The sequence below is a fragment of the Bos javanicus genome, chromosome 10 (assembly GCF_032452875.1).
Source record: "Bos javanicus breed banteng chromosome 10, ARS-OSU_banteng_1.0, whole genome shotgun sequence".
NCBI classification, from domain to species: Eukaryota; Metazoa; Chordata; class Mammalia; order Artiodactyla; family Bovidae; genus Bos; species Bos javanicus.
This window is the reverse complement of record NC_083877.1, coordinates 102,132,726-102,159,486: the sequence shown is the minus strand read 5'-3', so window position 1 is coordinate 102,159,486 and position 26,761 is coordinate 102,132,726. Positions and strand designations below refer to the sequence as shown.

The 26,761-nt window shown below is 40.6% G+C and overlaps 1 protein-coding gene across 4 annotated transcripts in view; it reads left to right on the top strand.

Annotated features, from left to right (window-relative positions):
- RPS6KA5 (ribosomal protein S6 kinase A5) overlaps window positions 1-26,761 on the top strand; it is a 219,661-nt gene that overhangs the window by 50,515 nt on the left and 142,385 nt on the right. For all 4 annotated transcript variants that reach the window (XM_061429707.1, XM_061429705.1, XM_061429708.1 and 1 more), the window contains exon 2: window positions 13,421-13,492. In XM_061429707.1, the coding sequence (XP_061285691.1) occupies window positions 13,421-13,492 (72 nt within the window). The remainder of the gene's footprint in view (window positions 1-13,420; window positions 13,493-26,761) is intronic.

The window sequence follows — 26,761 nt, the reverse complement described above, 5'->3', positions numbered from 1 at the left end:
ACCTGATGGGAAGAACTGACTCATTGAAAAAGACCCTGATGCTGGGAAAGATTGAAGGCAGGAGGAGAAGGGTACGACAGATAAGATGAGGATGAGATGTTTGGATGGCATCACTGACTCGATGGACATGAGTTTGAGCAGGTTCCAGGAGTTGGTGATGGAGATGGAGGCCTAGCGTGCTGGGGTTCATGGGGTCGCAAAGAGTCAGACACAACTGAGAGACTGAACTGAGCTGAATAAGCAATGATATGATCATACTATGTACCAACTAAGTAGCTCTAGACTACATTTTTAAAGTTTGTTGATATTGTTTGTTATTTTATGTATTTGTGAAGAGTTTCCATAGGCATTGTTTCTGTGGGAAGTTAATTCTTTTGTATAGGATTTAGGAGCTGAGGATGAGATGTTGGTGCAATTAAGCTGTTATAGCTGGAAATCCGGAAATGCCCAAAGTCTGCTCAGTCACATTACTCTTACCCCTCAAGAGTCAGGAGGGAACTGTCTGCAAGGAACGTAGCTGGTGGGGCCCAGTACCACATTGTCTGTAAAAGCTGAGCGAGCTTCCGACGGGCCAGTGCAGAGCTCTTCTTAAAAGTGGCGTCGGTGCATGTAGTTTACCAGAGTGAGAACTCCTGCCTCCCTCCCACACCCGTCTAGTCATAACCTTGGGACCAGCACGCTGAGCTGTGAGCCCGCAGGTTTAGAAAGAGCACACAGTGAGTGAACACCAGGTCCCAAGGGAACCTCCACATCCACTTAGTAACCATTATATACAGTGGAAGGAGGCATGCAAGAGAATGGCCTTCTCAAGAGATCAGGCCAGGCCAGAAGTTTGAGGCAAAAAAGAAAAAGAACAGGCCTTGGGTGGAGACTGTTCTTAACACAGAGACTCCGCTTGCTACTGACTGTCCCCAGTCAGAGTTTTGGACTCTTGAATAATGAGTAGCTTCTTTTTATCTTCGGGAAGGGCTAGACGGAGAGTCGGGCAGAAGCTTGCCTGGCACAGGTAAAGGAGCTTCCGCAGCCACCATCTCCTTTCGTACATGAGGAAAGGCAACCGGACGTTCTGTCTCTCTCAGGCACGGGTCTGTTTCTGGGGCTCTGGTCCCAGACATCCAGGCGGCTGCAGGTCACCTGACGTGTCACTTTGGACTTTGCCGAGGCAGGTAGATGACTCAGAAATACAGGTTCCTTTAAGGGGCTGCTGTTTATTGTGCCTCTAGGATGAAGTAAAATGTGTCAATATTTAAATCTTGTTCTAATGAATGTTAGTAGCATTGCTGGGAAGGTTGAGCTCTTGCTCTTAGGTTAACAATTAAGAGAAATGTAGTTTATTTTTAGACTTTCATGTTCAAAGACTTCTGATTACAATGAAAAATAATACCAGAGAAACGAGAACCATTTACACTCTTAGACTCACATGCTTGAATATCTGTTTCTCATTGCTTGGGTTCTGTATAGCATCATATTTTTGTTTGCTTTTATCTGTTTTGTCATTAACACAGTGAAAAAAAATCTTTTTAATTAACAGTATTCCCCAAAGCCTAAACGTGTTAAGAGCCTCCTGTAGATTTGCTTCCATACGTGTGCTCACTTACCATGTCTAACAGATACGATGTAAAAGAATCATATGGATGTTAAGTTCATGATCCCTGAGATGGGCCTATATTGTATCACCTTTAAGATTTTATTTGCTCTTTGAAGTTAATTTCCAAGGGTAGTAGTTGAAGTGAAAAGCAGAAACTGCTATTTTATTTGAATGTTGACTTAGGAAGACCATTACTTCTTGTAATGTCAGAGACCACCTTCTAGAGAATTACTTTGCAAAAAGTAACTGTGAACACTGGACTTACTAGAAGAAGCAGTGTTTAAGGCACTTGAGAGTGGACAGAAGCAGGCCGTCAGGCACACAGTGGGAGGGGCGGGGAGGGCAGCAGCGCCTTTTCACTACGTTTAGCTTCAGGCTGAGCATAGGTCATATTCTTTGGACTCTGATGAAGAAACAATGGTCTCTCTGGTCAGAGAAACTGGGGAGCTAAAGTCAGAGAAACCTTGGCCACTGAAGATAGTGGAGGAATCCCTAAAAGAGAGGATCCTCAGAGGAGGGAGAGTCCTCAAATTTTGTGTACAAAAATTTGTGCATTTACTTCTGAACCAAGCATGAATACAACAGTCTCAGAACAGCTTGACTTAAAAAATAGATCTGCAGTGGCCTGGAGCTGCCTTCTAAGAAACCGATTTGTAATTCAAGTCAGGCCAGGCAAAACCAAGATATTTGCCGGCTAAAACAAAAGAAACTCTTGCTGGGGAAAAATAACAAGCTTAGAGTTTTCACAAGTTAGCATTTAAGGTTAATGTTGAGAGTATAATCAAAAATTATCCTACATAGGAGGGATCAAGGAAATGGAACATATCCCAAGAGGAAATAAAAACAACTGAATCCCAGCCTGAGATGCACGAGATATTGGCAGTAGCAGACAAGAATTTTAAAGCAGCTCTTAAAATATCCTCAATGAAACAAAGCAACATGTTCTCTGTGAGTGAAAAAATAAAAAATCTTATCTGATAAATAGAAACAATGAAAAAGAACCACATGGAATTTCTAGAAATGAAATGTTTGAAATGTAAAAATCTGTTGGATGGATTTAACAGTTGAATAGAGATATTGGAAGGAAATGAAAGTGGACTTGAAGATAGAACAATGGGAACTAATGTGAAGAACAGAGAAAACGTTAGAAAAAAATGAATAGAGTCTCAGGGACCTCTTAGTATCAAACAATCAAACATATGTGCAGTTGGAATCTTAAGAAAGTGAGGAGAGAGGAATGGGATAAAAAAACATTTGAAAAAATTAAGGCAGAAACTTCTCAAATTGGATGAAAAACAGGAACTCAGAGATCTAAGATACTTGGTAGATTCCAGGCCAGATGAGCCCAAAGAAGGCCATAGCATGTCTGCAAGCAGCCTAAATGTCTATCAGCAGAAAAGTGGAGAAAGAAGATTTCGTGCATATTTATAATGGAGTATTACGCAGTCATAAAAAAGAATGAAATAATGCCATTTGCAGCAACATGATGGATCTAGAGATTTTTTCAGGCAGAGAAGTACAAATATATGATATCACTTGTATGTGAAATCTAAGAAAATGGTACAAATAAAGTTACTTATAAAAGAGAAACAGTTACAGGTGTAGAAAAAAATCTTATGGTTACTAGGGGCAAGAGGGGGAGGGATAAATTGGGAGATTGGGATTGACATACACAGACTACTATATATAAAATAGATAACTAATAAGGACCTGTTGTATAGCACAGGGAACTCTATTCAGTACTCCATAATGACCATTATGGGAAAAGAATCTTAGAAAAGAGTTGAATTCAGTTCAGTTGCTCAGTCATGTCCTACTCTTTGTGACCCCATAGACTGCAGGACGCCAGGCTTCCCTGTCCATCACCAACTCCCGGACCTTGGTCAATCTCATGTCCATCGCGTCGGTGATGCCATCCAACCATCTCATCCTCTGTCATCCCCTTCTTCTCCCACCTTCAATCTCTCCCAGCATCAGGGTCTTTTCCAGTGAGTCAGTTCTTCGCATCAGGTGGACAAAGTATTGGAGCTTCAGCGTCAGTCCTTCTAATGAATATTCAGGACTAATTTCCTGTAGCATGGACTGGTTTGATCTTCTTGCAGTCCAAGGGACTCTCATGAGTCTTCTCCAACACCACAGTTCAAAAGCATCAGTTCTTCGGCTCTCAGCTTTCTTTACAGTCGGGCTCTCACATCCATACATGACTACTGGAAAAACCATAGCTTTGACTAGATGGACCTTTGTTGGCAAAGTAATGTTTCTGCTTTTGAATATGCTGTCTAGGTTGGTCCTAGCTTTTCTTCAAAGGAGCAAGCATCTTTTAATTTCATGGCTGCGGTCACCATCTGCAGTGATTTTGGAGCACAAAAAAATAAAGTCTCTCACTGTTTCCATTGTTTCCCCATCTGTTTGCCAAGAAGTGATGGGACCGGATGCCATGATGTTAGTTTTTATGTTGCGATTTAAGCCAACTTTCTCACTCTCTTCTTTCACTTTCATCAGGAGGCTCTTTAGTTCTTCTTTGCTTTCTGTCATAAGGGTGGCGTCATCTGTATATCTGAGGTTATTGATATTTCTCCCCGCAGTCTTGATTCCGGCTTGTGCTTCTTCCAGCCCAGCTGGAAGTTTCTCATGATGTACTCTGCATATAAGTTACATAAGCAGGGTGACAATATACAGCCTTGATGTACTCCTTTTGCAATTTGGAACCAGTCCGTTGTTCCATGTCCACTTCTAACTGTTGTTTCTTGACCTGCATACAGATTTCTCAGGAGGTAGAAAAGAGTAGATATATGTATTTGTGTATCTGATTCACTTTTGGGTACAGCAGGAAGTAGCACAGCATTGCAAATCAACTATATTCCAATAAAAATTAAAATAACATAAAAAAGGACACATCATGGCAAAACTGTTGAAAGCCAAAGATAAAAAGCAGTGTTGAAAGCAGTAAGAGAAAAGTCACATTGTTTCAGACAGAGAAGCAATAATCCATGTAAAGACTGACTTTTACTTTATAAACCAGAAGAGCAGAAGGACATGTTTGAAGTGCTGGAAGCAAAGGGAAAAAAGCCTGCAATGCAGTATTCCCTAACAAAGGAAAATATCCATCAAGAATGAAGATGATTCTGGTGGTGATGATGGCACAACCGTGTGAACACACTAAAAACCACTGAATTATATTCTTTAAAAGGATGAATTTATGATATGTTAATTATGTCTCAATAAAAATTTAAATCAAGGTAAAAGAATGTCTCTTTCAGATAAAGTAAAACTCAGAAAATTCATCACTGGCCCTATAAGAAATGTCAAAGGATGTTCTTCAAGGCTGAAGAAACGTGGTACCAGATAGAATTTTGAATCCTTGAAAAAGAAACATCATCAGAAACTATAAGTATCTGGAGAAGTACAGAAGTTATTCTTTATTTCTTGTTTTTCTCTTGTTATTGTTTATTTCTTTATAAATTATATAAGCAAAACTCATAGCATTGTGAAGTTTATAACATACATGGAAAATATTATAAATCCCATATAATATGTAATGGCTATACCAGGAAGGATGTTGAAAAGTTTTTGTATTTCATGTGAAATGGCACCGTTTTCAATTGTCAGAGAAATGTGAAGAGTTAGAGATATGTATTGTACTCCTTAGAGCAATAACTACACAAATAATGCAGAGAAGTAAAGCTAAAATGTGAGTGTGAACACTGAAATTCTAAACAACATTCAAATAATTTTTTCAAAAGTCAGGAAAATAGAAAAATGGAACCATACAACAGAAGTGGCAAGTTAAAAATTAATAATAAAGTGATAGACCCAAACCCAACCACATCAATAAGTATATTAGATTGTTAGTGGGTTAAACTGTTAGCCCAGTAGTTTAGATGAAATAAGTGTTATAGATTAAACACTGTAGTTAAAATCCTAGCAGGCTTTTTGGGGTAGAAATTGAAAACCTAATTCTAAAATTTATAAGAAAATACAGGACAATCTTGAACATTGTCTAGATTGGAGGATTTGTATTGCCTGGTTCAAGTCTTATGGTGACCGAGGCAGCGAGCTACTAGCACAAGACTGCACATAGAGCATCAGGACAGAACAGAGTCCTGAGATAAATCCACACTTAAAGGGCAAATTGATTTTTGACAAGTGAACCAACATAAATCAACAGTAAAAAAAAAAGTTTGTTTTTTTTTAAATGGTACCAGAACAACTAGATATCTGTATGAGAAAAAACGAATCTTGAACTTTACCTCACATTAGACAAAAAAGTTAACTCAAATTGGATCATAGACTTAAATGTAAGAGCTAAAACTGTTAAATTTCCAGAAGAACATTTTAAAGAACATTTTTGTGACATTGAGTAGGCAGAGATGTTTTAGAATCCAGAAAGCATAGACTATAAAAGAAAAAATTTACGACTTCATCAAAATTTTTAAAATTCACTCTTAAAAAGACACAGTTAAATAAAAAGCCAAACTATAGAATGGAGAACACCTTTGGAAAATGTGTGTCTGGCAAAGCACTTTTACTTAAAATATGTAAAGAGCTCTTACGACTCAACAGTTAGACAAACAGTGCTACAAACTGGGCAAAAGATTTGGACAATCACAGACACAGAAATGCGAATGCCCAGTATATCCGTGAGAAGATATTCAGCATGTCGTGGAGAAAATGCAAATTAAAAGCATGTTGAGAATGTGGGAAATTTGAAAAAAATCAGTGTTAACAGCAACAACAAAAACCCTCTCGAAACTAATAAGCAGTTGCAGTTTTATTACAGTTTTAGGACGCAGGATTAACATACAACAGTCATCTGCTTCCTACCAGCAATAAGCATGTCGGATTTGAAATTTAAAACAATACCATTTAAATTTGCACACACACACCCCAAAATGAAACACTTAGGTATAAATCTAACAAAACGTGTATGAGATCTATGTGAGGAAAACTACAAAACTCTGTTGAAGGATACCAAAGAAGAACTAAATAAATGGAGAGATAGTCTATGTTCATGGATAGTAAGACTCAATATTGTTGAGATATCAGTTCTTCCCAACTTGGTCTACAGATTCAGTGCTGCTGCTAAGCTGCTAAGTCACTTCAGTCATGTCCGACTCTGTGCGACCCCATAGATGGCAGCCCACCAGGCTCTGCCGTCCCTAGGATTCTCCAGGCAAGAACACTGGAGTGGGTTGCCATTTCCTTCTCCAGTGCATGAAAGTGAAAAGTGAAAGTGAAATCGCTCAGTCACATCTGACTCTTCATGACCCCATGGACTGCAGCCTACCAGGCTCCTCCCTCCATGGGATTTTCCAGGCAAGAGTACTGGCTGCTAAGCTGCTAAGTCACTTCAGTCATGTCCGACTCTGTGCAACCCCATAGATGGCAGCCCACCAGGCTCTGCCGTCCCTGGGATTCGCCAGGCAAGAACACTGGAGTGGGTTGCCATTTCCTTCTCTAGTGCATGAAAGTGAAAAGTGAAAGTGAAGTCGCTCAGTCGTGTCTGACTCTTCATGACCTCATGGACTGCAGCCTACCAGGCTCCTCCCTCCATGGGATTTTCCAGGCAAGAGTACTGGAGTGGGGTGCCATTGCCTTCTCCAGAGTACTGGGGTGGGGTGCTATTGCCTTCTCCATTCAGATTCAGTGCAGTTGCTATCAAAATCCAAGTATACATTATTTTGTGTAGATCAACAAACTGATTCTAAAGTTTCCATGGTTAGGCAAAAGACCCAGAATAGCCAACACAACATTAAAAGAGAAGGACAGTCAAGAGACTGACAGGCACACTGCTTTAAGACTTACTGTCAAGCTTACAGTAAGCAAGACAGTGTGTTATTGAGGATGGAATAAGCAGATACAGCAATGGAACAGGCTGGAGAGCCCAGAAATAGACCTATATAGATACAGTCAAGTGATCTTTGACAGTGGAGTAAAGACAGTACGGTGGGGCAGTGATAGTCCTGGCAACAGATGATGCTGGAACAGCTGGACGTCCAGATGTAAAAATTGAATCTGGTGAGATACCTTACATCCTTCACAAAAATTAACTTAAAGTGTATTATAGACCTAAATGTAAAACATAAAACTTTTTAGTCCTAGAAAATAACAGAGAGACAGCCTAGATGGCCTTGGGTGTGGTAATGGCTTTTAAGGTGCAACTCCAAAGGCATGATCTGTGAGAGCAAGAATTGACAAGCTGGACTTTATTAAAATTTTTAAAATTCAAAAATTCTGCTCTGCAAAAGACAGTGTCAAGAGATTGAGAAGACAAGTCACATACTGGAGGAAAATATATAGAAAAGATATTATCTGATAAGTTACTTATCTGAAATATACAGAAACCTCTCACAACTCAACAGTAAGAAAATAAACAACCTGATTTTTAACAATGGGCCAGTAACGTTGACAGACATCTCACTGATAAGAATACACCCATGGCAAATAAGCATATGAAAAGTTATATGTCATCATGTGTCATCAAGGAAATGCCAATTAAAACAACAGTGAGATAGCCATTGCACAATCACAATGACCAAATCTAGAACACCAGGAACACCAAATGCTGGCGAAGATGGAGAGCAGCAGGAGCTCTCATTTGCTGTTGGTGTGCATGCAGGGCTGATACAGCAGCTTCGGAAAACGGTTTGGTAATTACTTTTAATACGAAATATACTTCTTCCCCGTGGGCGTGTCGTCTCCTGCTGAGGGTGGTGTTTCTTGGGTGACCGTGGCATTGCTGATGGAGCTGCTTGTTCTTTTCTAGTTTCACGTTGGCTCATTTTAACAGACGGAAGTACCTACGTTTGTTATAAGGCATATGCCACCTGTGTTAGCTTCATGGTCTGAAGTGTTTAGCTATAAACAGATTCTTTAGTAAAACAAGTCTTTTGGCACTAAAGTGTTCTGAAGTGTATACCTTGGTGTTCAAAAGAAACACTCATTAAAGCAGCTTTTCATCTTCTGCGATCTACTCTTTAAACCCTTCATCCCCTGTAGTTACTGACTGCATGTGCCAGGCCTCTGGAAATGAAGTGTGTGAAACTGAACCACCTTCATGGGAGTCCCTGTCCATACATCAAAGTGAAAGTGTTAGTCACTCAGTCGTCTCTGACTCTTTGTGACCCCGTGGGGTGTAGTCTGCCAGGCTCCTCTGCCCATGGGATTCTCCAGGCAAGAATATTGGGCTGGGTTGCCATTCTCTTCTCCAGGGGATCTTCCCGACCCAGGGATTGAATCCAGGTCTCTGGCACTGCAGGCAGATTCTTTACCATCTCAACCACCAGTGTTGTCTGTACATAGGGCTTGTTTTTCAAAGAACAGTGTTTAGAGTAGCAGAATGATAAGCGTGTCCAGGCATGTTGTAAAGCCCTTGAAAAAGTAACTCAGAGCAAGTATTGTGAAAGGAAATGTGATGCTCAAGTCACATTCTGCTTTAAAAGTTGTAACAAATTCAGATTTAAAAAAAAAGAAAACTTGAAGGTAGGCTTACAGCATGACCCAGCAGTTGTGCTCCTGATATGTTTACCCACAGGAGTTGAAGTCTGGTGTCTACACAGAAACCTGCATGGAGGGTGTTTGGGGCAGTGACTGCTCTGAATGACATACACGCTACACGGTGATGCCTGTGTCCAAAGCCACAGAATGAACGTACACCAAGAATGAGCCCTAGTGTTGCTGTGAACGCTGGGTAAAAACCCTGTTGCAGTTGCATCTGCTTGGCCCCCCATGGAGGTTAAGACAGGACAGAGTAAAGCATTTTGATGAGCTTCATCTCTGGTCGTTACAGTGAATCCTTGACCTGGGTGAGCTCCCCTGGGCCACAGGGACTCTTCTCTAAAGCAGGTACTACCTCTAAGCTTGTTCACTGGAATCTGAGCATTCATAATTAAGGAAAGGCCAGGAAAGATAAATTCCCAGAGAAGCTTAAGGTGGATAAAGTGTTATTATAAGCCTAGGGCTAAATGCTTTTCAAGCCCAGCATTGTTGGGTTTTTCTAGGTCCTGGGGCTTGAAGTGTGAGGCAGGGAAGATCCTCTCCCAAGTTCTACCTTAGCTCACCAGGCACATAAAGAGTAAATAAACTTGTCAGCAAACTAAGGCCAAGAGAGGAGATTCTGAAGAGAACACACCTTGAATCAAGCAGAGCTGACCTCCGCCTCATGGGGAAGCTTTACCACAGTGACCACTCCTCCCCAGGTACAGAGGCATCTGTGCTGTTCGTTCATCTTGAGCTCTGTCAGTTCCTTTTCCCCCAGGATTGGAGATTGGCGAAGCCTTGAGCCCTCTTTGCAGGCAAAGTGTCAGGAACCAAAGAATAGAGACAGTAGATTACGCGTGAAAACAGGCCTTCACAGCTTATCTGAACCATCTCTGTGAGAGATCAGGGTTTCCTGGATGGTATGCTTTGTAGAACCAAGTGTAATTAATCTATGACCTCTTCTGGTTTCCTATGAGAAAAATTCTGTGGTTAGTGAAAAAAAGGCTGAAGTGACTGTGTATCAGAAGATAGTTCCTTATCGCCCTTAGTCCAGCTGCAAATATAGATATGGGAGAAATAGTATATGTTTTGCAGGAACGGGGACCCCTTCCAGGGCCCGAAACTAGGCTCTTGTCTAACACTTGAAAATGAATTGTCTGAGGAGACACATGTGCTGACCGTGCAAGAAATTTTACTGGGAAAGGGGCGCCCAGGCAGAGAGCAGCAGGGTGAGGGGACCCAGGAGGACCGCTCTGCCACATGGCTTGCAGGTTTTATGGTGATGGGGTTAGTTTCCCGGCGGTCTTTAGCCAGTCATTCTGACTCAGAGTCCTTCCTGGTGGTGCACGCCTTGTTCAGCCAAGATGGAGGCCAGGGAGAAGGATTCTGGGAGGTGGTCGGACACGTGGTGTCTCCTTTTGACCTTTCCCTATCGCTTCCAGTTGGAGGTGGCTTATTAGTTCCGTGTTCTTTACCAGGACCTCCTGTTGTAAAACAACTCATGCAAATGGTTACTTTGGTGCCTGGGCACGTTGGGGGTTTTAGTCAGTGTGCTTCACCTAACATATGGACAGTGCTTTTGGAAAGCTGGGCCATTACACTTCTCCTTGTAAATAAAAGATGATGCCTAATAGAATCAGGAGTAGTAACTTTTAACATGTGACTCTTTAATAATGTCTTCAACTTCAAAATTTTTTTAGTAAAATAACAGAACTTAACAAGAAGGCAATGGCACCCCACACCAGCACTCTTGCTTGGAAAATCCCATGGACGGAGGAGCCTGGTGGGCTGCAGTCCATGGGGTCTCGAAGAGTCAGACATGACTGAGCGACTTCACTTTCACTTTTCACTTTCATGCATTGGAGAAGGAAATGGCAACCCACTCCAGTGTTCTTGCCTGGAGAATCCCAGGGACTGGGGATCCTGGTGGGCTGCTGTCTATGGGGTCGCACAGAGTTGGTCACGATTGAAGTGACTTAGCAGCAGCAGCAACATTCAGTTACAGCAATAAATAACAGAACTTTTATTGTTCATTTAGAGCCAACTCATTATTTCAGAAGTGATGGTTTCCTGTGAGCTTGCTTTTTCTACAGTCTTTGTGACATACTACAGGAGGGTATGCTATTTTTTTGTATTGATTTTAAGATACTACCTGTATTTTGGGTATTCATTTTAGATTTATACTGAAGCCAGTGCGAACTTGAGGCATGGACCATGTACACTGATTTGTTCTCACTATGAAAGTATGCGTTAATAGTCAAACTCTTAGGAACCGAAAATGGGATGGCGGTTTCTGGAAGTTTGGAAGAGAGGGAGAAGAGTCATTGTTCAATGAAATTTGTTTTGCACAGGGGAAAAATTCTAGAGCTCGGTTGTCAACCGTGTACCTAGAGGTAACACAGTACTACTGTGTTGTATGCTTAAAAATGGTTAAGATGGTAAACTTTGTTCTGTGGTTAATTGTGACCACAATTTAAAATTTTTTTTTTAAGTTAATGCATTTTGTTAACCTTTGGAAAGATGCTGAAATTGCTTTTCCTTCTGAAACTTTTAATTCTAGTTAAAAGTTCTTAGTCTAATTAAAAAAAAAATTATAGTCCCCAAAGTGAAAGTTGTTCAGTCATGTCCAACTCTTTGTGACCCCATGGACTGTAGTCCATGGAATTCTCCAGGCCAGAATACTGGAGTGGGTAGCCTTTCCCTTCTCCAGGGGATCTTCCCAACCCAGGGATTGAACCCAGGTCTCCTGCATTGCAGGTGAATTCTTTATCAGCTGAGCCACAGGGAAGTCCAGTAGTCCAAAGCATAAGTTTATTTACAGACACTAATAGTCTTAGTTGAACACAGCGAATACTGTGTGAATTAAGCTCACAGAACCATCACAAGGCCCTGCTTTTATCATTTGCCATTTTATTATGAACACTTTCAAATATAATGCAGAGAATTTGACAGCATTGTACGTTGAGCGCCCTTTTACTCACTATCTAGATCCCGCAGTTAGCGTTTTGTTGTGCCTTCTTTATCACACGTGTGCGTGCTCAGTCACATCTGGTTCTTTGCAACCCCATGGACTGTATCCCACGAGGCTCCTCGGTCCATGGGATTCCCCAGGCAAGAACAGTGGAGTGGGTTGCCATGCCCTCCACCAGGGGATCTTCCTTACCCAGGAATCAAACCTGCATCTCCTGCATTGCAGGTGAATTCTCTGTCACTGAGCCACTGGGAAGCCCTTCTTTATCACGTATCTGTCCATACCTGTGTTCTCCCATCAATCCATCTTTTTAAAAATACATTTGAACGTAAATTGCAGGCACCAATATGCTTTGAGGGCAGGCAGTTTTTATTATTCCCCATTTTACACTAGAGGGATCTGAAACAGAGAAAAGTTAAGTAATTTGTTTAAGATTACAGAGCTTGTAAGCGGTAGAACTAGGATTTGAACTAAGCCTTTCTTAATCATGTCTTTCTAATCTGCTGGTTCACACAGTATGGATAGGTATTACCATAAAAAGTAACTTGTGGTCCAATAAATTTGACAGATGTAAGTGTCTCAGTCTTGAAGATCCACATGCATATTTTCATGGTGTAGTATCTCTGAGGGTTGGCATTAAAGAAACTTGTGAAACTTTAAGCTGACTATTTCCAAATTCATTCAGCCTGAGCACTTCTCCCCACCTTCCCCCAACATCATACTTCTTAACTTCTTGTAGAGTGGGACCAGAATTCAGTGGGGTACACTGGAAGATACTCATTATAAGGTATCCTCATTTTGTTTATTCCAGAATGTGTTTTTGAAGAGTTTTTGTTTTTCGGCATAGTTCTAGAATTTTGGACTGGCAGAGGTCTTAGGCTTCACTGAGATCAGCGCTTGCACATCAGGAGCAAGGGAGCTGGGGCCCAGCGTGGTCAGGCGTTGGTATAGGCTGCTCGTGCACTTGGGGCAGAAGTGGGCGTGGAGCACAGCCTGGAGCCTTGGAGGGGCTTTTACAGATGGTAAATGTTGAATAAATGAATGCATCTTCTGAATCTGTCCAGTTTTCTTTTTGTATATCTATCTACATATTAGAATTTGTGTTCATTTTCAGTTTATTTGGTCAGTAGAAAGTCATATAGCACTTTATGGTTAACCTTCGATACAAATGATATATAGTAACAAAATTCTAAAAAAAAGTTGTAATATATGAGATACAGAAAATCACATGAAGCATAGCTGTGCTGTTTAACAAATAGTGATCAAGTGAATGCTTATTTAACATTCCAAGAAATGAAACACTGTGGTACATCAGAAGCCCCGTGGACTGTCTCCTGTTACTTATCACCTTAATTGTTTATTTTTTCTCTTTCTTTTTTTAGCTAATTTAACAGGACATGCAGAGAAGGTGGGGATTGAAAATTTTGAGCTCCTGAAGGTCTTAGGAACTGGAGGTAAGTCTTTAAGTTAATTCTTTTTTTTAAGAGAAAAAAAAAAAAAAGCACTTGATACCCCTATGACAAAGGATTGACATCCCCAACACAGAAATCATTAAAATTTTAAAACAACAAGGAATCCATTAGGAGAACTCTCAGAGAATGTGAACAGAGCATTCCTAGAAGAAATACATGGTATGGATGACCTTATTTGCAAAAAGAAATAGAGACTCAGATGCAGAGAAAAAACGTATGGACGCCAAAGGGGGAAAGAGGGCATGGTGAGATGCGTTGGGATTGGCAAGTGTATACCACTGGCACTGTGTGTAAAGCAGGCAACTCCTGAGAACCTACCGTGTAGCTGAGGGAACCTACGCAGTGCTCCGTGGTGAGCTAAAGGGGAAGGGACTCCAAAGAAGAGGGGATGTGTGTATACGTATGCCTGATTCACTTTATAGTAGAAACTAAATTGAAAAAGAGAAGAAATACAAAAGGCAAAATTTAAAAGAATTGGTAAGGATCAAGGAAAAAAAAATCTCTCTTACCCTGCTGTTGGGAGTGTAGATGAATTCAGTTTTTACACAAGATATAATATTTTATAAAACCACTAACATTTATGGAGAGTTTGTTACTTGCCAAGTACTCTGTGAAGTGTGGTTTATACTGATTGATTCATTCAGTCCACACTCAACTTCATTGATAGCCCATGCTCATCACTTTTAAAAATGAAAAACTCTAGACTCTTCAGAAACCTAACAATATGAATTTGCTTAAATGACCATGTACCTGTATGTTCTATTATCTGTACAATAGGATTGAAGTGATCTGTATTTACTAAAGTTTTTGAAAGCTCTCCATAATACAGTAAATTTGAAAAAAGACTATAGAAGAGAATGTATGATATACCATTTCCATAATATAAAAATTGTGTGACTGAATATCTACATGTACATATATAGAAAAATTTCTGATCCGTGCATCAAAATGATGAGAGTGTGGCTGTCCCTAGGTGGGAGATGCTTCTTGGTTTTCTGATTTCTGCTTCCTTCTGCCTTCAGGATTTTACTGTCACTGTCCTTGCTTATCTGAAGTCAGGGCCTCACGGGCGTGTGACCTGTGCAGGTGCAGAGGCCCCTACACTAGAAGAGCCTCATGTTTGATTTCATGCTCTACTTTCACCCTTCTGGATTCTAAATAATTTATGAACCAGGCATCCCACATTTTCATTTTGCACTGAACCTGCTAATTACATGGCTAGTCTTGTCAGCATGTAAATTTATCTAATCAGAATCCCAGAAGGAGCAAATAGAGTGGGGAGAGGTAAATATCCAAAGAGATGATAGCTGAGCATTTTCTAGGATTGATTAAGTATGTGAATTTGTAAATTTAGGAAACAGAAAATCTCAGACAAGTATTACTATAAAGGAATTCTTACATAGATACATGAGAGAAACTGATGAACACCAGAAACAGAGAAACACCCTAAAGACTGCCGGGGAGGGAAGACTTACTTTTGGAGAAACAACGAATGGATGAACAAATGACTTTTCAGCAGCAACCACGTGAGCACCGTAGCCGTGTGGAAGAGTGTCCAAACAGTTTCCAGAGAAATAACTGTCAATTTAGAACTGGATTCCCAGCAAAGCTGTTTTACAGAAGTAAGGGCAAAATAGACATTTTCAGACTTAAGAAAGCTGAGTGTGTTTTCCACCAATGCATCCTCGCTAAAAGATACAATTTTAGGGAGAAGGAAAGTGATCTCAGGAGAGATTCTGAGATGCAAAAACTGTTGGTGAATAAAGATCTAAACAATGTTGACTGTGTAAAACCATGGTCAAAATGTCTTAATTTGTAGGGTTAACAACCAGAAAACTGAAATATTGAACAAAAATGGCACATAACTTGGGAAGTGATAGGAATTTAGTGGTCTGAGGTAGTGTTTCTCCAATTTTTACATGCACATGAATCTTGAAATGTGTAAAACACCAAACTGATTGAAAAAAGAATAGAAAGCCTGAGTAGTCCTTTAATCCTTGAAGAAACTGGTCAGTGAGTAAAAATCCTCGTGCTGGGAAAACACTTGGTACAGTTTTTATATTTGTTTGTTCACTTATGTGTGGCTGCTCTGGGTCTTCACTGCTCTCTCCAGGTGCAGCAGGCGGGCTGCTCTCCAGGTGCAGCAGGCAGGGCTCCTCTCTGGCTTCAGGCCATTGGCCTCCTGTTGCCAAGCGCAGGCTCTGGTGCTGAGGCTTAGTGGTGGGGTGCACAGGCCAGGTTGCTCCGTGGCACGTGGGAATCTTCCCAGACCAGGAGTGGACCCGTCTCCAGCACCGGCTGGCAGATCCTTAGCCACTGGACCATCAGGGAGTCACCTGGTGGTTTCTAAAGTGAGTTCTGCCAAGCACTCAAGGCACAGATAATGCTGGCCTTTCACAAATTCAGAGAACAGAAACAATGGAATTATTTCTTCCAACTCATTGTATAAGGCTAGCATTACCTTGATTCCAAAAACACACAGAGTATGAAGGCCAGATTTTAAAACAAACTTTGGATGGATTTTCTTTCAACATATTTAGCACTTTGTCTTATTATTTACCTCAGTTTTTTGGAGCAACTTGACCATAGACAGGTCTTTAAGATGATTCTGCAAAGGTGAGAAAGGAGTTCAGTGTCCTGCTTTACTTGTGCTTGCACTTGATGCTTCTTCCTGTTACTGGGCTTCCTTTTTGTCAGCTGACCTTATCCTGCTCTTGGGAGAAGATGGAATCACTGCTAAGTGTCATTGTAGGTATTTCTGTATTTAAAATCACAGTTTTGATGACTAAATGGAGTAGGTGGAAACTTTTATTATGATTAGAATAAAATCTCAATTTTTATTCAAAAATTTTACCACTGATCTTTCAGTTTAATTACCTTTTTAAGATAAATTTTCCCCAGAACTACTTAGGATAATAGAAAAGCCTCCTCAGATGCTTTTAATGTGTCCTGTCAGGCTTTCTTTGGAAGTGGAACTGAGAACTCTTCTGATGATTTAATTTTTATGTACTTTGAACCAGAAAAAATTCTATTCATTCAGTATCTTGAAGACTTCATGGAATATTGGAAAATGAAAGAGTTACTTTTTGATCTCATATTTAAATACATGTGATATTTATGGGAAAAAACAAAAAACAAAAAAAAACAAACTTTTATTCAGAGTATTGATTTCTGTTTTCGGCTATCTTATTTCTTTTGATCTATTGCTAATCTCCTGATTAGTTTCCTAAGCTAGAAACTTGCAAATAATACTTGATCCTTCTCTATTTTGACTTTTTTATTTCTTATTTCTCACAAAAACCCTGTAATTTTTCTTTGAACATGACCCTTGGATTAACCTTTTCTGTTCTCAGTGCCCTGACTTGTATTACCTTATACATGGATTGTTGATAATAAGGTTCTTTTTATTTTAAACTGGACTTTCTGCAAGTTCTCTCTCCCATTTTATGCATTTTATACATATCCTGTTATAAATAATATGCAGCCTCATTAAAATTCAACATTATTGTGCTGTTCTTCTATTTCAGAACTTTTAGTGCCTTTTTTTCTAGTTAATTATTCACGTCCAAATTCTTTTCTTGCTTTCAGGCTTAGCTCTGTTTTCTCCTGTCTTTTTCTTCAGTTACCCCGATATTCCACCTACTTACAAGTCTGGTTGGTTTTTACTCCCTTACAGTTCTGTGTCTCTCCCATCCCCTGAGGCCCCGCGTTATCTCCTTCCCCACCTTCATACTTTTCTCTTTCCCACCTGCCCAGATCCTGCGCAGTAGCTTCCTTCTCTGAACTGTGGCCCTGGAAGTCCTTGGTAGGGAACACGGTCCTGAGCGGTTCTCTTGCATTTTGTTCGCAGCTGCTGTTTTTCTTCTGGATTGTGGACTCTTAAGGTCATCTTCGTATGTGTTTCCAACCCTGTTGCCCTGCTCCCTCCCCACGGTTGGTAACTGTACAGAGTTTCGCAATAGTCTAATAATTCCGCAGTTCATGTGTGTGTTTCTAGTGTCGTCTGGAGATTGGTGCTTCCAGGTTCAGGAAGTATCTTTGTTTCATGATGAAACTTTGGACTGCTTGTGTGAGTAGTGATTCTAGTTTTTCTTTTTACCTTTCCTGCTGCCTTCCTTTTGACCATTCTGCTCCACCCAAGTATAGAAGTAAGTCTTTAAATGGACCACTGAGCATTGTTAGTCATTCTGGTGTTTAATGAAGTGGAGCATGTATTCTTTTTGAATTTTCTTTATTCATCATGGTTGATCTGTATTTCAGAGATTTTTTGTCATTATGGCAAAAAAGGATAAATTTTGTCATGTAACTATAAAGGGTGGATTTGAGTTGATTTCTAATTGTGGTGCATTCATAGTTGTGAGGTACTTGGCTATCAACGATGACTTGGAAGACTCAGGTTTGAATCTTGACCTGACCGTTGACCACTTACATTCCTTGGGTAAATCACATGAACTCTGTGAGCCTAGGTCCCCATCGGCCAAAGTTAATGGTACCTATCCCACAATGTCGTTACAACATCAGTGAGACAATCGATATGAATCGCCAATTGCTGGATAACCGCCAGTTACGATTATTTATTCAACAGGGGATTCTACTGTAAAGCTGTACCCTAAATTAGAAAAACAATTATTTAGGACTTCTTCGTAAGGACAGATTATTAGTTCTTTCTTGCAGTCACTTTGTTAGCATATCTGGGAGTAATTCCAACTAAAGTTATATTTCTAATACTAAAAATCTAACAACAAATATTTCATAAATGTTATTGGTAGTTGAAATTTTATTAGCATTTCTAAAGAGTTGAGTTGTGTATTGGGGGTACGTGTGCTTACTTGTTTAGTCGTGTCCGACTCTTTGAGCCCCATGGACTATAGCCCTCCAGGCTCCTCTGCTCATAGAATTTTCCAGCAAGGATACTGAAATAGAGTGCCATTTCCCACTCCAGGGGATCTTCTCAACCCAGGGATTGAACCCATGTTTCTTGCGTCTCCTTAAAAATAACATGCCAAATGAAGATTGTGTTTCTTTGTTTTCTTCTTTAACTTTTCAAACGTTCTAGGTTCTGAACAACCTTCTGTATGTTAGGTTAACAGTCTTATGCTAAAATACGCACGTGTGTTCAGTTGCTCAGTCATGTCCGACTCCTTGCGACCCCATCAGCTGTAGCCAACCAGGCTCCTCTGTCCAAGGAATTTTCCAGGCAAGAATACTGGAGTGGTTGCTATTTCGTACTCCATGGGATCTTCCTGACCCAGGGATCGAACCTGAGTCTCTTTCGTCTCCTGGATTGGCAGGCAGAGTCTTTGCCACTACACTACCTGGGAAGCCCCAAAATATGCATAAAATATGTATAAAATGAGTAATAAAACATCTAGATTGCCTGATACATAGTAAATGCTCTATAAACTATATATGAATCTGAAAGGTGAAGAAGCCTAGATTTTAAAAGAGCTAGTATAGTGCATTATCAGTGTCTCAGATTTTTAGCTTGATACATAAGTGATTGTTATCTCTCAACAAATAATTTATTGTGAAACCCAAAATATGTCCAGCAATAAATAGGGACACGTAACCACCAAAAGATCTTGAAGTTTCAGGCTGTGTCTTCCTAGTCTTTCTCTCACTACAGCCAGAGTCTTCATTCCTAAATGTAAGTTTGATCATGTCACTTTTATATTCAAAACCTTTCACTTCATTCCCATTGCTCTGGGGGTTCATTCATTCACATGCATTTGTTAAGAAGCAGATACTGTTTTGGGTGCTGGGAAAGAGTAGTGAGCATTTTTTAAATTGGCGTGTAATTGCTTTATAATGTTGTCAGTTTCTGCTGTACATCAGAGTGAATCAGCTATATGTATACATATATCCCCTCCCTCTTGAGCCTCCCTGGTGAGCATTTTTTTAAAAAGATAGATTACACACAGACTTGCAAGTTGAATAATGTGATCTTCATTTAATGTTTGTTTCTGGGTTTATAAGATCTTCAAATGAGTGCTGATTGAGTATAGAGATTCAAAATGCCTTGCCTCCAGTAATATGAGCAGCAACCATTTCTGTCTTCCTCAGTCCCTGGTGCCCTTGTAAGAAGGTTGCTTTTTTCTTTTTCTTTTCTGGAGGTGAGGGGCGGGGTGGCCATGTAATCGGCAGGTCCTACAAGTTGTCCTGCAGGAGCCATCCAGAGGAGGGACGGCTGTGCACTGTTTATGCAGCCTTCCGTGCCGTCCGGTGGAGGGACGGCTGTGTGCTGTTCACGCAGCCGTCAGTGCCGTCCTCGGATGTTCACGCTGAGAGTTCTTTGCTCTTTGGTGTCAGACTCTGGGCTTCCCAGGTGGCTCGGTGGTAAAGGATCTGCTTCCCAGTAAAGATGTGGCTATCCCTGGGTGGGGAAGATCCCCTGGGATCTTCTTCCTGGGAAGAAGGAAATGGCAACCCATTCCAGTGCTCTTGCCTGGGAAATCCCTTGGACAGAGGAGCCTGGCAGGCTGCAGTCCACGGTGTTGCCAAAGAGTCGGACACGACTTAGCAACTAAAACAGCAAAACAAAACCCAGACTCCACGAAAGCCATCCCTAACAGGATAGCCTTGTGAAATATAGAGGTATTTATGTTTTGTTACTGCAGACTTTGCAGAAACACATCTCATTTACTAAATAAGACTACATTTCTTTTTCTTCTGGGTAATTTGCCACTAGATGGTGCTAGGAATTGCACCAGGCAGCTTGAAGACACAGCTACTTTTTGGCCATATGATGCAAGGGAAAAATACCTGATTTGAGTCATGTACAGACTGTTTCAAAAACAATGACTTAGTCATCGTTTGTCATTCAATTCCCTTTAGGTGTTTGGAAAGTATTTTATCAAAATAATGTTTTTAAAAGCCTATATTCGTTATATTGTCAAAATCGTCATTTAAAAAAGTTTATAGTTTTGCATGTGTGTGCCCACTGTTGCTTATGTTTCAGTGTAAGCCTGCAGTGCTTAAGGAAATCTTAGGGGTTAAATATTTGTGATGTTTTATTCTAAAATCAAAAGATGATTCCACTTAAGGATGTTGGTTGACATCATCTCCCTAGTGTAAATCCAGTCTGACTCATTACTGCTGCTGTCCTAGGTCACGTTAGCTAGAATGGAGTGCATTGACTTCCTGCAGGAATGCTCAGAGAAGAGTAAGCGGGCGGTAGGGGCAGAGGAGGAGCCTCAGCAGCGTGTGGCCGAGGCTCGGGTCTGGGTTCAGCCTGAACCTGGGAAGTTTTGGAGCAAGAGAGAGGAGGCAAGCGTTTTAAACCCAAACAGCTCATTTGTGTGATTTCCTGTGTTTTCCTTTTAGTGGGTTCTTTGGTAATCAATTCTAGTCTACGTCTCACAGTGGAACATGGCTTCCTGTGCAGCTTTTTCTCCTTTCCTGATGGATCTTTGGTTTTCAAGTCATTTGGGACCAGGGATAAGAAATGCCATGTGGTTTACATGGGTCATCTGTAGGAGACTTTTGGGAGATGGCCGCACCACATGCTCATGCAGTTATTAGCGGGATTAGTGCCCGTGGTGTCGAGTGCTTTCTCTGAAATTAAAAAGTGCTGATCTAGCAGATATCATGCACTCAGTCTTTAATTATTCAAGCTAATCCAGTATGCATAAATGGAATCCATAGATAGTCATTCCTGAAACTATTTTTTATTGTCAACTTTCTCACATATTAAATCTTTTTTTTTTAAGAAGCTAACACCATCCATGAGAAAATGTATTGGTTTTGTGGTCTTGATTTCAGCTGAGCAACTGTTTTTGACCATTTAAAATAATTAACTAAATGAGTCACATTTGACCCTGGTTAGTTTAAAAAATTAATTGGATTATATGTAGAATGCTGGTGCTTTTATTGTCTTCCAGGTCGTCGGTGTTATATATCTTCTAGAGAGGATATACAGGTTTATACCTAAAACAAATAGCCTATCTCAGTCTCTTGCATAAAATATTACTGCCTATGATTTCATGTGCTTTTACCACATCTCATGTGTGCCTTTAGCATCTGTTTATGTATGCAGGCATGTTTTGGGTTTATAGCTCTTTGTATGTTAGAAGAAGAATCTATTTTAATCAGTCTATCTTTATTAGTCTTAGACATTTTGTTTTTATTTTAAAAATCCTGGCAAGAGTCACTAACTTTAAAAATGATTGAATTTAATGGCTCAAATTCCCTGTTTCTATATTAAAATTATGTTGAAATACTAAGTTTTATAGTTGCAATATTAAGTTTTAAGTTTTATATAGTTATGTAGTTTTTTAAGATTTGAAATTTAGTGTGCAAATAAGGTATCTGTTCTATAAAGGAATTTAGAATCTGTGCTTCTGTTTGATAAATATGTAAAATTAAGTGAATTTTATTTTAAATGTATCTTAAAATGTACCAATTTTCAAATACAGATTTAAGGGCATTTTCAAAGGTAGAATAAAAAAATAAGGAACTTAAAAAAAAAAGATGAAAATAGAGCAAAAGTCAGATAACAGGAAAGTGAAATAGATGATGTAGAAATCTGGGCTGAGATAGTCATTGTAATTGTGTCTTAAATTTAACCCTGAGGTTACTAAGAGATAGATAGAAAGGGAAAATTCTTTGGCCTACATAATTTGTATTTTTTTTCCTAGAGGAAAAGCATATAAGTTCGTGTAGAGCTGTAGCTTTCAAGCTTTTTGAACTACTATGCACAGGACGAAATAGGTATGTTTTTGTGTGGCAACTCAGTATGTGTGTTTATGTGTGTGTGTATGAAACAGAAACAGTATGTACAGACACACACGCTTTTCCCACTAACGTTTGTGTCGTGTTTGTTATCTGCCAGGCCTTCCTTTGAATCCTTACGGTAATTTCTTTAGTTTCCTAAATCCCCAGACCATATGATGTAAGCACTGTCACTGCCCCTAATGACAGGACTGAGGCACAGCTGTGCTACCTGCTAAGCCCGGGGACACACAGTTTGCACTTCCCTGGTGGCTCAGACGGTGAAGAATCTGCCTGCAGTGCAGGAGACCTGGGTCCACTCCCTGGACTGGGAAGATCCCCTGGAGAAGGCATGACTACCCACTCCAGTATTCTTTCCTGGAAAATTCCATGGACAGAGGAGCCTGGCGGGCTATAGACCAGGGGTAGCAAAGAGTCAGACATGACTTAGCGAATAAACTTTCACTTTCTTTCACACAGTTATTGAACAGCATATCTAGGAATCAAAGCTGGGCAGTCAGGCATCAGAGTCTTATGTTCTTAACCATTGTTCTGTACTGCCCTCTTTTCCCTCTCTCATGTGCTTAGACTTTTTACGTTCACATGTACCTACACATGTATACCTAACACAGTAACCTCCGATACGCAGATGACACCACCCTTATGGCAGAAAGTGAAGTGAAGTGAAGTCACTCGGTCATGTCCAACTCTTTGCGACCCCATGGACTATAGCCCACCAGGCTCCTCAGTCCATGGGATTTTCCAGGCATGAATACTGGAGTGGGTAGCCTTTCCCTTCTCCAGGGGATCTTCCTGACCCAGGGATCAAAGCCAGGTCTCCCGCATTGTAGGCAGACACTTTACTGTCTGAGCTACCAGGGAAAGCAAACAAAAGTTCTGAACCCTGTTGTCATCCTGGAATGACATTCTATAGCACTGTGGTCCATGTCAGGTGTTGCTTACTGTGCACATGTGAATGTGTGTAAGAATGAGTGTGTATGTGTGTGAGTATTCTAAAATGGAGATAAAGATAGAAAAATAGAGAGATGGCAGTGGGGAGGAGAGACAGACACACAAACTTGTGAAGCCTGATGTGAACTAGGACTGGATTTCTATATTTAAGAGGAAACAGCATTATTTGTTGAGGTTTCTGGAAAGGTTTCCCTGCAAAGTCAAATAATGTTCCTAATTTGTCAGGTTCTATAAACTCATATTTTAGGGATTTATCCCATAGACCTGAAATTTTGCCTTTTATCCTAGCAATTTCATACCTTAGTGAAGAAGAACTAAAGAGCTTCTTGATGAAAGGGAAAGAGGAGAGTGAAAAAGTTGGCTTAAAGCTCAACATTCAGAAAACTAAGATCATGGCATCCGGTCCCATCACTTCATGGCAAATAGATGGGGAAACAATGGAAACAGTGAGAGACTTTATTTTCTTGGGGCTCCAAAATCACTGCAGATGGTGACTGCAGCCTTAAAATTAAAACGCTTGCTCCTTGAAAGAAAAGCTATGACCAACCTAGACAGCATATTGAAAAGCAGAGACGTTACTTTACTGACAAAGGTCTGTCTAGTCAAAGCTTTGGTTGTTCCAGTAGTCATGTGCCGGGGTCCAGCCCCGGTGGATCCAGGGGTTTCAAAGGGGAGACAGCTTCGGCGATCAGGAAACAACAGCTTACTTAAATGTTAATTAAAGATATAAAGAGTGGTTAAATAAGGATAGCTCAGTGAGGAAATTCAGTGGAGAAAAGAGGCTGAATAATTCAGCCAGAAGGTGAGAGAAAGAACGACATGGGGAGACCAAGCTTCGGTGAACAAGGCCCGCACTTTATTTTCCAAAGTAGTTTTTATACCTTAAGTTATGCATAGAGGATAATGGGGGAAGGAGTAGAGTCATGCAGTAAGCCAGGCTTTCTTCCTGCAAACTTATCATATGCAAAAGTTTAGGTGATTTGCATCATCTTCTGGCCCGGAGGCCTGTTAACATTTTAAGAAACTTATTTTTCTCTAAAGGTGATTATTCTAAAGTCAGGCGCCATCCTCCAAAAGCATTAGATAAAGTTGCATTCCCATAGGGCAAAGGTGTGGTGGGCTATAACAAGAAAAAGAATTAACTCAAGGGTCCAAGATTACAAACATTAAAGCTACTACTTACACCAATTATATTAATCAATACACTGCCAGGGACACAGCAGGTAAGGGATATGGAAACTTAGCAGCAAACATTGGCCCAACAAGTGAAAAACCCTTCACCAATACCATTTCTAATCAATCTTTTAACCTCTCAAAGGAATCTGTATTCAGACAGTTTAGAACATCTCATGCCTCTCACAGTTGGGAGGCTCTGAACAATCACATGTGGCCGGAAAAACCTATTCAGGTAGGCTAGAGGACTTCCAAAGGAGTTTGTAGGTTGAAACACTGTCACACCCAGGAACTTTATTAACTGGAGCTGTAAGTTAACTCTTTTTCAGAGAGAGGTAGTGGGGGACAGACCCCCGTAAAGTCAGAGGTGTAGGTGAAAGCACAAAGCAGAAAGTAGGCAGACTCTGGTTTTGGGGGTAGATGCTCGAGAATTTCCAGGGGGACTCCTGAGGCCCGATCCCACCTTTGCATATGCCCGGCCTCCTTCCTCGTGACCTTTGCCAGGGGCGGAGCTCCTGCTCCCGGCATCTCCCCCTTTTTTATTTCTTAAAACAGCCAGATGCAGCTCAGTCGCGAGCTTCTGAATGTTCTGCCGAAGAATCCTGACAATACAAGGAAGAAAGATTATGAGAAGCAAAATTAGAACTAAAGATATTAGATAGAATGTTTTTTCCATAAATAAAGTTAGAGAAGGTGTGAAAAAAGTCGTTAGCTGCTCCAGCGGCGGTAAAATCCAGTGGAAAGTGTTCCAAGGTCTGTATTTGATTATGAAGTTTCCCTAAGTCCAGGCCAATGTCAGAGCTGTTCCAAACACATGAGATAGGATTTTTAATTTTTTCCCATTCATAATCTGTTTACCTTTAAAGATGTCACGCATATCCACGGGTAATCAGCGTGGCAAGACAGAGCCATTTTCACTTTTAAAGCCTGTAACTCAGTCCCAATATGCATTATTGCCTCTTCCAAGGCATCTACCCTCATCTCCAACTTTCTATCTATAGCTTCCTGTGTTGCTAGAGTTAGAGAAACATTTTTAGACCCGGTATCAACATATTGGGCAGTATGCAGTTGTTGAGTCAATGATATTGCTGCTATTAAAGCTGCTATTCCCAGGATAAGCAAGCCCACAAACCGTCGCGATCGCATTAAATCCTGTAGTTGTTGTAATACAGCAAGACCAAAATTATCATATCAATAAGTGGTTACATCATAAGATAAGGTGGACGTTGTAACACTACAAAGGAGCAAACATTATACTGAGGATTTAAACAAGATGAGAGCATGCATTGTTCACAAGTCACTACATTGGGTCCACCAGTGAAAGTCATATGTACATTAAGTTTTCCAGAATCGTTGGTAAAGAGAAAAACATAAGGAGAGGGTAGACAAACCAAAACAGAATAAGTAGAATTATTTTCTGGTTGGAGTTCGCACTGCAGCAGCCCCGTCGGTCTCGCTAGGATCTCGATGTTTATCTTGCCTCCCCTTCTGGCAGGCTCCTCTTTTGTGATTGAAGCAATGGGGAAACTGGATGTCTGGGGGACTGCAGCATGGCGAATCAGCCTGTCCTGGATCTAAATTGGAGAATCTGCATCCTGTGGAAAAATACAAGCACATCCTCGACCGCTAGTTAGTAATGGGTCAGGACCCTTCATTGTCCTGAGAGGAGGTCCTTCCATTTGACTAATGGTTTTATATCTTGTTGTTCCAGATGAATCAGCATTTAGGTTATTTATTACAAAGAGAGCATGTTGTAAGATCTGATGGGGGGAACTATACTTAAATTCCCCTTCCTTTAATTTTTTGGATTTGTGTTTTTAATGTTTGATGTGCGCTTTCCACAATGGCTTGTCCCTGTGGATTATAAGGGATGCCTGTATTGTGTTTAATTTGAAACTTTATACAAAATTCCTGAAAAGACTTAGAAGTGTAAGCAGGAGCATTGTCAGTTTTCAGAGCTTTTGGCAGGCCCAAATATGAAAAACAAGTAAAGAGATGTTGTATCACATCTTTAACTGCCTCTCCAGTACGAGCAGTTGCAATAATAACATGAGAAAAGGTATCTACAGTTACATGAACAAAGGACAGTTTTCCAAATGAAGAGACATGAGTTATATCCATTTGCCAGAGTATGTTAGGTTTGAGACTGTGAGGATTAACTCCCATAGGTAGACTATCCGCCCCTGGCAGTCATGTATGGATGTGAGAGTTGGACTATAAAGAAAGCTGAGCACCAAAGAATCGATGCTTTTGAACTGTGGTGTTGGAGAAGACTCTTGAGAGTCCCTGGACTGCAAGGAGATCCAACCAGGCCATCCTAAAGGAAATCAGTCCTGAATATTTATTGGAGGGACTGATGCTGAGGCTGAAGCTCTTAATACTTTGGCCACCTGATGC